The sequence below is a fragment of the Arachis hypogaea genome, chromosome 8, assembly GCF_003086295.3.
Source record: "Arachis hypogaea cultivar Tifrunner chromosome 8, arahy.Tifrunner.gnm2.J5K5, whole genome shotgun sequence".
Lineage (NCBI taxonomy): Eukaryota > Viridiplantae > Streptophyta > Magnoliopsida > Fabales > Fabaceae > Arachis > Arachis hypogaea.
The window spans coordinates 38,382,940-38,393,437 of record NC_092043.1 but is presented as its reverse complement, the minus strand read 5'-3'; the positions used below and the strand labels follow the sequence as shown (position 1 = coordinate 38,393,437).

General features: G+C 36.2%; 2 protein-coding genes across 2 annotated transcripts; both read right to left on the bottom strand.

Moving 5' to 3' along the window:
* Positions 1 to 2,152: 2,152 nt before the first annotated feature.
* On the bottom strand, positions 2,153 to 2,626 carry LOC140174729 (uncharacterized). Its single transcript, XM_072200233.1, has 2 exons — positions 2,492 to 2,626; positions 2,153 to 2,401 (listed from the first exon to the last, which is right to left on the bottom strand). Exons 1-2 carry the CDS (start codon positions 2,624 to 2,626, stop codon positions 2,153 to 2,155), a joined length of 384 nt encoding a protein of 127 aa, XP_072056334.1.
* Positions 2,627 to 4,946: 2,320 nt separating this feature from the next.
* LOC112707351 (uncharacterized) lies at positions 4,947 to 6,512 on the bottom strand. The gene is made up of 3 exons (XM_025759047.3): positions 6,255 to 6,512; positions 6,101 to 6,176; positions 4,947 to 5,357 (listed from the first exon to the last, which is right to left on the bottom strand). Exons 1-3 carry the CDS (start codon positions 6,337 to 6,339, stop codon positions 5,195 to 5,197), a joined length of 324 nt encoding a protein of 107 aa, XP_025614832.1. The 5' UTR covers positions 6,340 to 6,512; the 3' UTR covers positions 4,947 to 5,194.
* Between the last annotated feature and the right edge of the window lie 3,986 nt (positions 6,513 to 10,498).

Genomic DNA, 10,498 nt, shown 5'->3' with positions numbered 1-10,498 from the left:
TTTGGCTCAAAAGGATGCATTGAGAGCTATGGTGACATCTAGAGAATGGAGAAGCTCAGCTTACTCTAAAGAAGTCAAAGCAAAAAAGTTTGTGGATCAAGTCTTAGATTCTAAATTTTGGAATCAATGCACTGATATTGTTAAGCTTATTGAGCCACTTGTTCGTGTATTGCGTATTGTGGATAGTGAAGATAGAGCTGCAATGAGTTTCCTTTATCAAGCTATTTATAAGGTTATGGAAGAGATGGTGAAGAGGTTTCAAAAACGAAAGAGGGTTGTTGATCCATATTTGAAGATTTTAGATTCATGTTGAGATTCACAACTTAAAAGAAACCTTCATGCTTCTGGTTATTGGTTAAATCCAGCTTTTCAATTTAATGCTACAGAATTTGAAAAGCACAAGCAAACAACCTCTGGCCTACTAGATGTCATTGAGAGATATGCTTACGGTGATGCAGATATGATTTCTAAATTGACAAGTGAGACGAGAATCTTTAAGAATGCTGAAGGAGACTTTGGAAGACAGTCTGCAATACGTGACCGAAGCACAGTGATGCCTGGTAAATTTTTTTATTAAAATTAGTCTTTTATGATTGTGATATATTATTTCCTTTTTATGTTAAGATCAATGGTGGGAATCTTATGGATGTGGAGCATCAAATTTGTAAAAGTTAGTGATTCGTGTTTTGAGTCAAAGTTGTAGTTCTTCAGGTTGTGAGCGTAACTGGAGCATTTTTGAACACATTCACTCAAAGAAAAGGAATCGGTTAGAGCATCAAAAGCTTATTGATCTTGTTTATGTTTATTACAACTTAAGGCTACAACAAAGGTACTTTTTATTATTCTTTCTTGAAGGCATTATTTTAAATTTTTAGTCATAATAAGAATAATCAAGTTAATTGATAATATAGGAACCGAATGAGAAAGCGTTTTACGATCCAATTTGTCTTGATGCATTTGAGGATCATTTGGAATGGATAATGGAAGATTCACCACCATTTTTAACCCCTGAAGAAGTTAATTCTTTACGGAATGATCTTGCAAATATGTCTCTTCAATTAGCTTTAGATGATTTGGGTATGTTTTTGTTAGGGATGATTTTGTAATGCTTTAACCAAATGTTTTGTCTTATTATTGATTATGATTTATGAAACATTATTGAAAACTAGATCAATTGAATCTGGAAGATGATCGAGATGATGATGAAGCTAATAATAATTATGTGGAAAATGCAAATGAAACCAATCCGGATGTAGCTCCAGATTTGTCAGATGAAGAAAGACATCCAGACTTTGAAATTACTCCTTAGATATAATCCATGAATTGTTATTTTCATTGTGTTAAATTGAGTTGTTTATGTAATAGTACTAACAAATTTTATGTTTATTTTCGTATTACTTATTTTTAGGATTTGAGATTTAATGCTTATTAAAATGTTATTGGAGATATGTTTTTTAACTGTTAATTTTTAAGTTTTTAGCTATTTTATATGTTTTACTTATGTGGGACCGGGTTAATCGGTTCAACCAGTGATCCACCAGTTGAACCAGTAACTCAGTGACCCAGTGACCTGATCGGTTCGATTACTGGTTCGGTTCTGACAACTATGTTCTATATGTGCCCAGTGAAAAACTCCCTGTCGGAGTGGTCTCTGCCACAGTAAACTCTGAGTTGTCTCTGTCATACAAAGTCACCGTGAAACACCTTGAGGCCTTCAGATTTGCCTCAATTGCCCTAATCAGATGCTAACTAAACAGCTTCCCTGTTTCTAAATGTGCCTCGACCTCTCTGTCTTTCTGGACAAATAGCTCGGCCAATATCCCGTAAGTGGCCTTCACTAACGCACAGACTCGATGGTTCCTCACATCCTTTAGTATCGAGTTCACACACTCAGATATATTCGTAGTCATGTGCCCAAATCTCCGAATTCGTCCCGATGCTGAGTCTAATGTGCATAGTCAATCCAATTAGCACAGTCGCACATAGCAGGATCTTCGGCACAAAGAATGTCAAACCAGTAGTGGAACTCGACCTCGACCTTGGCATAAATAACATTCACTAACCACCTCCATGCATCCTTGCCCTTGAAATTCAGTGCAAAATTCGCACCCACGTGTTAGATGCAAAAAGCCCTATATGCAGTAGGCGGAAGCTAGCCACCGTCAGGAGCTTTCAATGCAGCCTTTATCCCATTGTATCTATCTGATATGACAAGTATACTTAGCTGAGGGGTTACATGTCGTAGGTGAGATAGAAAGAATGACCACGACTCTACATTCTTCCTCTCCACAAGTGCAAATGCAATAGGAATGATGTTGGAGTTTACGTCTTGTGCAATCACGACCAACAGTGTATTGTCGTATTTCCCATACAGGTGGGTACCGTCCATACTAATCAACGGCTTGCAATGTCAAAATGCCTCAATACACGGTTGGAATGTCCAAAAAAGCCGATGAAAATAAGCTGTAGAGTCATCCACCTGCCCACCAACCCGTACAGGACTCGTCTTTAACACTGCAACACTACCTAGCATCGTGATCTGAACACCCAATACCCATCGTGGCAAGTCATTGTATGACTCCTCCCAATCTCCGTAAATCTGGGTAACGACTTTCTGTTTAGCCATCCAAACCCTCCTGTAAGTCGGTCTAAACCCAAAGTGTGCCTTCGTGACATTCTACAATACCTTGATCGAGACGGCAGCATCAACTCTAATCATGGACAGTATGAAGGCCGATATGACATGATAATCAAGCTTCATGTGATTACTAGATATCGATGTGGCTAGACAAGTGTGAGGACCATTGTATAGTTTTACCTCCCAAATAACTCTACACTGGCGGAGGCTAACCCAAATGAGTCATGCGCACCCGCTGCCAAACTCCTTGTACTTGTCATAGTACTTGCGATTATCGGATTCCAATACCTTGTACTCAACCCCACGGAAAACGCTATAAGTCTTCACGCTTAACACGAATTTTCTTTATCCTGAAACTATTGACCAACTTGAAATTCAGATATAACTCCTGTAGTCTGTGTCTCTTTAGCTCCGAACCCAACAGGTACTCCCGGATCCCCCTAAGGTGCCATGGCATCCAAGTCCAAAGTTGAGAAGTACGGGGAGAACTGATTAGTACCCAAACTAGATGCTCTCCCACCCACAGCTGGAGTCGGCCGTGGTGTGTCATCGTCACTATCATTCGCTATTGTGGCGGGCTCCACATCATCATCATCATTATCATCATTATGCAGTGCATCCTCAACCCTATCGGGTACTCCAACCTCTCTGAAGACTGGGACCATTGCAGGAGAACCGGGCGTCGCAAATGCTACCTCCCCCAACGGTCCAGTCTCACCAACTCCGGCATCATCACTGCGGTTTAGACTAAATGCAAAGAAAGGAGAAGCAACTAAAACTACCTCAGGTGCAATGACCGGCGCAACCGACGAGGCACCAACAGGCATAGAACTAGAGCAAGCTAGATGTCTTGAGGATTGAGGATTCCGATTCGAACCTCCAGAACTAGATACCACATCTACAAGCTTAGCCAACAGTTTCGGAGTCCTCATCTCGAAAAACTGACAACAACAATAGTGCAGAACTTGCAAGTCTTCGTCACTGCCAATAACAATTGAATCATACTTCATATCATCGCATAACACGGATATGGGGATTCTATAGAACAACTTTTCCACCCGTTTGCCGCCAAGCAGACCTAGTTTCGGAGTATAGTATCCTTAAACTCAGCAAAACTTGTCGAAAGTTTGAGAAAAATACTCAGCGGGTCCTTATTAGTAAACTTAATACTTGATCGCATTTTTTTCTTAAAGGACCCTCTATAGTGCACAAGAACTACAAAACTCTCATCACTAGCCATTGTGAATCTCACTATTGTGAAAATTTCACGTTGAACTCGTATTTATAAACGTCAGTAATGTATAAATCGAATTAAGTGCATTCGATTTACTCACATAGTGTAATACGTACTAAATCGACCCCATTGGATTCAATTTACCTAAATGGCCATGTATCATTATAAATTAAACTGAATTGGTTCGATTTACATGCATATAGAAATCGAATCTCATTGTTTCGATTTAGTGTTTATATTTAATTCCGACAACTTTATTTATCCATATTTATATGTTATTTTATATATTTTATTGTATATTTTATTTTTCAACATATAATCTATACTATAGAATATTAATGACTAATTTTTTTGTAATCGTAGTAGGATTATTTCAATAAACTTTGGAAACTAATATTGTAAATGACTAATGTGACAATACTAAGTTGAAATTGAAACCTATTTGACTAGCTAATCACAGACATAGGCCTAGTGTTTTCCATATCTGACATCTATATCCCTTAACCAAGCATTTAATGAAATCTACTAATAATTTTATACACTATAATATATTTATCTATAAAAATTTCTACACCATTTAACCTTCTCAATATTTTATTAAGGGATCAAAATAGGGGAAAACTTTACATGAATAAATTGTAAATATAATTCTATCAAACTCATCTATGTACAATTTCAGCCCATCCAAGCATATGGTTGAAAAGTATGTTGGGGCAGAAAATTGTATAAAGGAACTCCTTGTATAAAAACACATAATTTCGTCACAAAAAATTCCAACTCGTTTTTATTGCCCAGTAGAACACACCTTAAGACGGAATATTTCATCGCTTTGTCACATTGGATAAACAAATTATCTTTCACTTTGTATTTTTCTTTTGACTTTGACCACTAAAGTATGACAAAATATGTTCTGAATTATGCAAAACACGATCATCAAAAAACACCACCAAAATATTGAAATATAAAATAAAAAAAAATCACATAATCCATAATTTACATTGAAGCAATTATCCCTTCAAATGAGGATTCATCTTCACAGAATAAAATAAGAGGATTTCTCCTTGGATCAATAAATTTAAAAATGGAATGCATTACCTAAATTCAAGATTGATACATTAGTTTATAAGAAAAAAAAAAAAGTTATTCCATATGTGTCTAAGGTAGCAGCAAAAAGAAAGACTATCTCTATCTTATATATAACGGGAGATCGAAAACAGAACGCACTTGAATTAATAATACATGAACAACAAAACTATATACTAAATGCTAGCAAGATCAATAAGTAAAATTTTCAAAACTAATGATAGGAGGCGTCCAACAAATCATTCATAGAGTGTTTTTGCAGACAGAACTCTCACTTTTTTGTCTTCATTTTTCGCAATCTTCACAGCACATTTCTCTTTAGCGGATATGGCTTTTGCTCTTGCCTTCATCTTCCGGACATTTTTGGATCTCTTCATAGGCCTTCCCTTCTGCTTCATGCTCCTGTTTCATGATAGGTCGCATAACTTAAGAGCGAATACAAAAAGCAGCCTTAAATCTTAACTATCAGAGAAAGAAAGTAATTTATGCATCATTTTTAGGTTAATTAATGACAATGAAGGAGACTTGAGCATTAGCTTTGCAAATAACATGCCCTGCATGATATGAGATATAAATCATAAATGCATATGAATCGTGATTAGTTGTGATTAGTTGTCTTTATGTAAAGTTGACGGTTAATATCCGTTGGATAATTTGCCATATTTGACTAAATTTTCAGCTAATAGTTCTCAACTATCAACTTCGCATGAATACATCTGCATGTAAGTGAAGTTTCGAAATGTCTTAAGTGAAGACTCTTTTCTTAAAGGCTTTTACTTTCGAAACCCTTCCATATATTCATTCCATTTCCCTCCAAAACCCTAATTCGCAAGCACAGCCCATGGAAAATTGGTAACTGTCAAAGCATACAGTGAAGTTGCAGCCCCAGGCTATAACTTTTAATAATTGGTAAAACCACATTCAACATAAACTTCTGATCAGCAGTTACAAAAAAAAATATTGGTCCATCATTATCAGTAGTTTGTTACTTTGTTGAATACATTATGTAATCATATTCTAATTAGTATCACTAATAATGAACGTGTTGCAACATACGCAAAAGTAATTAGCAATTTCACAATGATTACTCGAAAGCCATACATAAAACTGCAGATGACTGAAAATTAATCTAAATTACGACTTACATGTTGGTAGCAGCAGAAAAGGTGCTTTGATCTCCTGATTCTGATGTATCCATTGGTGCAACACCAACCATAAACCCTAAATATAAAATTAATTAATTAATTAATTAAGTTTGTAATTAATTGGGAATTAGGAGGAGAATAGAGTAATACATACCTTGAGCAGCTTCGGAAACCGATGTCTCCGTAGTGTCCATGGAAACGGCACCGTTTCGCTTCTTTTTGTTCCTGTTTTTCGCCATAGGATTCAGATTGCCGCCACTACTCCAGTAGTCACTACGGTAGTCACTACGATTTCATGAGGCGCCGAAGAAGGCAACAAAGAAGGTTTATTTCTTGCTGGGTCTCGATTCACCTGACCCGAACCGCTCTAATTAAACTTTCTTGGATTGGGTTCAGTTTGGTAGTAAAGCCCAATAGGTTCCGTAATTAACATTTCTTTAATACCAAAACCAAAAAAAGGAAAAATAAAGTTTCAAGTTTCAACATGGTTCTTTTGACTTTGGAGTTTGGACAAATGATGGAAAATATGTGTCTTTTAAATTTTAGTCTTTAATCAATTTTTTAATTTAAATAATATTATTTAATTAAATTTTAATTAAAATATATTTTTAGTTTATAATTAAATATATTAGTAATTAAAATTAATTTAAATTTTGAATATTAAAATTTTTTTAATTTCCTACTCACCTCATAACATAATTATTTTAAAGAGTCGTCTTTATCCCGCAACGCAAATAACTGGAAAAAATATAAGACGGCTAAGAAAGAGACAAAAGTGGTTATAAGTGAAGCAAGAATAAGAGCATATGAGGGTCTCTACCAGTCTTTGGGCACGAAAGAAGGAGAAAAAGGTATATATAGAATCGCAAAGAGCTGTGAAAGAAGAACGAGAGATTTGGATTATGTTAAGTGCATAAAGGATAAGGATGAAGAGGCATTGGCTCAAGAGGAGATGATTAATGAAAGGTGGAAGAGCTACTTCTACGAGTTATTTAATGAGGAACAGAAGACTCTTCCAAGCCTTGGTCGGTTATGCACAAGAGAAGAAGATCAAAACTTTGACTACTATCGAAGGATTCGAGACTTCGCGGTAAAAGAGGCTCTAAAGCAGATGAAAAATGGCAGGGCAGTAGGACCTGCTAATATCCCGATTGAGGTTTAGAAGGGCCTTGGAGAAAAATGCATCAACTGGTTAACCACGCTTTTTAATGAGATTTTAAGGTCAAAGAAGATGGCTGATGAGTAGAGAAAGAGCACATTGGTACCTATCTACAAGGATAAGGGGGATATACAAAGTTGCGAAAACTCTAGAGGGATCAAACTCATGAGTCATACCATGAAGTTATGGAAAAGGGTGATAGAATGGAGGTTGAGAAAAGAGACACAAGTAACAGAGAACTAATTTGAATTTATGCCAGACAGATCTACCTTTGAAGCGATATACCCATTAAGAAGGATGATGGAAAGGTATCGTAGTAATAAAAGGGATCTACATATGGTGTTTATTGATTTGGAAAAAGCGTATGATAGGGTGCCAAGGGAGGTCTTATGAAAGGTTTTAGAAAAGAGGAGAGTAAGGATCGCATATATTCGTGCAATTAAAGACATGTATGATGGAGCCACAACTAGTATCAAGACTCAAGGTGGTGTGACAGAGAAATTTTCTATTGGTATGGGATTACACTAGTGATCATCCTTAAATCCGTATCTTTTCACATTAGTCTTGGAAGTACTCACAGAGCACATCCAAAAGCCTGTGTCATGGTGCATGCTTTTTGCCAATGATACCGTCTTTATGGGAGAGTAAAGGAAAGACCTAAATAAGAAGTTTTACTTATGGAGAGAAACTTTAGAAGTGTATGGTCTGCGCATAAGTCGTAGTAAGACGGAATATATGAAATGTAAATTCAGTATGAGAAGGGAAAACCCTAATATAGAGGTGAAGATTAGAGAAAACATCCTATGAAAAGTTAAAAGTTATAAGTATCTTGGGTGCATCATACAGGATAATAGAGAGATTGAACGTGATGTAAATCATAGGATCCAAGCAGGTTGGTCAAAATGGAAGAGTGCATCTGGTTTTATATGCGACAAAAAGGTGCCTTTAAAACTTAAAGGTAAATTCTAACTGCTATAAGACCGGCTATGCTTTATGGTACGAATTGTTGGGCGGTCAAAAGGGGAGCACGAACATAAGCTGAGTGTGGCAGAGATGAAGATGTTGAGATGGATGAGTGGTCATACGCAATTGGATAAAATAAGGAACAAAGATATAAGGGATAGAGTTGGAGTAGCACCCATTGTGGAAAAGATTGTTGAATCGCGTCTCAGGTGATTTGAACATGTGAGAAGAAAACCAATAGAACACCCAGTCAGGAGGGTGGATGAGATGGAAGATGGACAAGGGGCGAAAGGCAGAGAAAGACCTAAGAAGACCATCCATGAGGTGGTCAAACGAGATCTACATGTAAACAGTCTCTCTGTAGACATGATACATGACAGAGCACAATGGCGTCGTTTGATTCATGTTGCCAACCCCACCTAGTGGGACAAGGCTTTGTTGTTGTTGTTGTTGTATTATTTTTTCATTCTCTTTGTAAGTTCCTCTCTCTCCTTTCTCTCATACGTTCTTGTCTTTCTTTCTCTCTCACGTTCTTCACAAAAATTTATATAGAAGAGTGTTATTCCTCTGCAGTGAAAGATACAAAAATCAATTAGATATTCAACGTTAATTCCTCAACTTTGTGATATATAAAACAATTTTAGAGTTTATTATAATCGTTGCAATGGCCGTAATTTGTTTTCAATTATAACACATTTAAAATTATTAAGTTATACAGAAAATATTTTTGAAACACATCCAAAATTATAAATCAAAAATTTAAATTTAAACATTAAAAAATAATTGTAAACCCTTGTAGTGGCTGTAATTGCAGACAATATTGACAATTTGAGAATTGTGATTCTTTAAGTTATTCTTCTACCTAAACCATTCTCCGATGAAAATTAGGAGTAAAAGACCATCAAAACTACTTGGTAATTTTTTCGGTAATAATTGGAGGAAAAAATTAGTGCGATCATTACCATCAGATTTGTTGGCATATTTTAATCTGAATTAGTGCAACGCTGCGTTTTGGTCATTCGCAAAGCATTACCGTCAGATTTATCTGTCGATAAATACGACGGTAATCTGTTGATAAATGCGTTTTGCTCTCTCTCTCTCTCTCTCTCTCTCTCTCTCTCTCTCTCTCTCTCTCTCTCTCTCTCTCTCTCTCTCTCTCTCTCTCCCCACAAACCACCTCTGACACCCCTCCACTAGCATTGACCACCACCAACAGCGTTCAAAGTAGGGGTGTTATCGGTTCGGTTTGGTTCGGTTTTAGACCAAAAACCAACCGAACCGATCTGTTCGGTTTTTACATAATACCAACCAATTGGTTTGCTGTCTGTGCAATAATCGAACCGAACCGAACCGAACCAAAAGCGATTTGATTCGGTCAGTTTTTTCGGTTTTTAAATCCTAACTAATAGAAAATTAATCTTAGTAAAATGATGTTCAAAACAATTAATAAACTGAAATAATATTACATTACATTCAATTTCAACACAATTTCAACTCATTCCAACAACTAAACATAAAACAAACACATTTGTTAAGTCTAAAATTTCTATTTCAATGTATTACTAAACCACTTCTGCGGTTCGATTCGGTTTCTGCCGAGCTAACCGAAAACCGAACCGAACCGATCGGTTAACTTAAAAAAATTAAAAAAACCGATTTTTTTCGGTTTTTATCGGTTGTTGTAAATTTCGGTTCGATTTTGCGGTAAATTTCGGTTTGGTTCAGTAATTTACACCCCTAGTTCAAAGATTGCGTGGCGTTGAATTGGTCGCTCTATCGCTGCTGTTTTCATCGCTCCAGCCACTACTGCCATTGCTGCTCCTTATATCGCCGGACCTGCCTCCTTCCTCCCTCCAGGTATATTGTCCTCCTCTTTTTTCCTGTTATTTTTTTCAATTTATTTAAAAAAATCCTAATACAACCCTGCCGGTTGGTCATTGTTGCCGCCACTTCATTGTTCATGCTGCCACTACGGCAGAAAAGTTCTCTGTGTCGTCACTGTCTCCAAGTAATTAACTCACTAATTAGTTTTGGGTAATTAAATTCTAAATTCTAATTTATCTAATTTTAATTTGTTATATATTAAAAAATTTGCAATTAAGGTTTTTGTATTAGAGATTTAACTATTTTTCAGATTTAGTTCGTATGTTAGTTTAGATTTAGGATTTTTTTATTCAGTTTTGATTTAGGATCTTTTAATTCTATTTTAACGATTCCGTGTTTAAAATCTGCATTGTCACTACTACATTTTGAAGATTTGATAACATTTATTGCTT

Bases quoted from the DNA above. Each gene is read 5' to 3' on its own strand.
- LOC140174729 (XM_072200233.1), bottom strand. From the start codon at position 2,626: ATGGCTAAACAGAAAGTCGTTACCCAGATTTACGGAGATTGGGAGGAG. The intron at 2,402-2,491 runs GTTGGTGGGCAG...TGACATTGCAAG, and splicing joins TAAAGACGAGTCCTGTACGG to CCGTTGATTAGTATGGACGG.
- LOC112707351 (XM_025759047.3), bottom strand. From the start codon at position 6,339: ATGGCGAAAAACAGGAACAAAAAGAAGCGAAACGGTGCCGTTTCCATG. The intron at 6,177-6,254 runs GTATGTATTACT...TTTTATATTTAG, and splicing joins GGTTTCCGAAGCTGCTCAAG to GGTTTATGGTTGGTGTTGCA. The intron at 5,358-6,100 runs GTAAGTCGTAAT...ATCATGAAACAG, and splicing joins TTTTCTGCTGCTACCAACAT to GAGCATGAAGCAGAAGGGAA.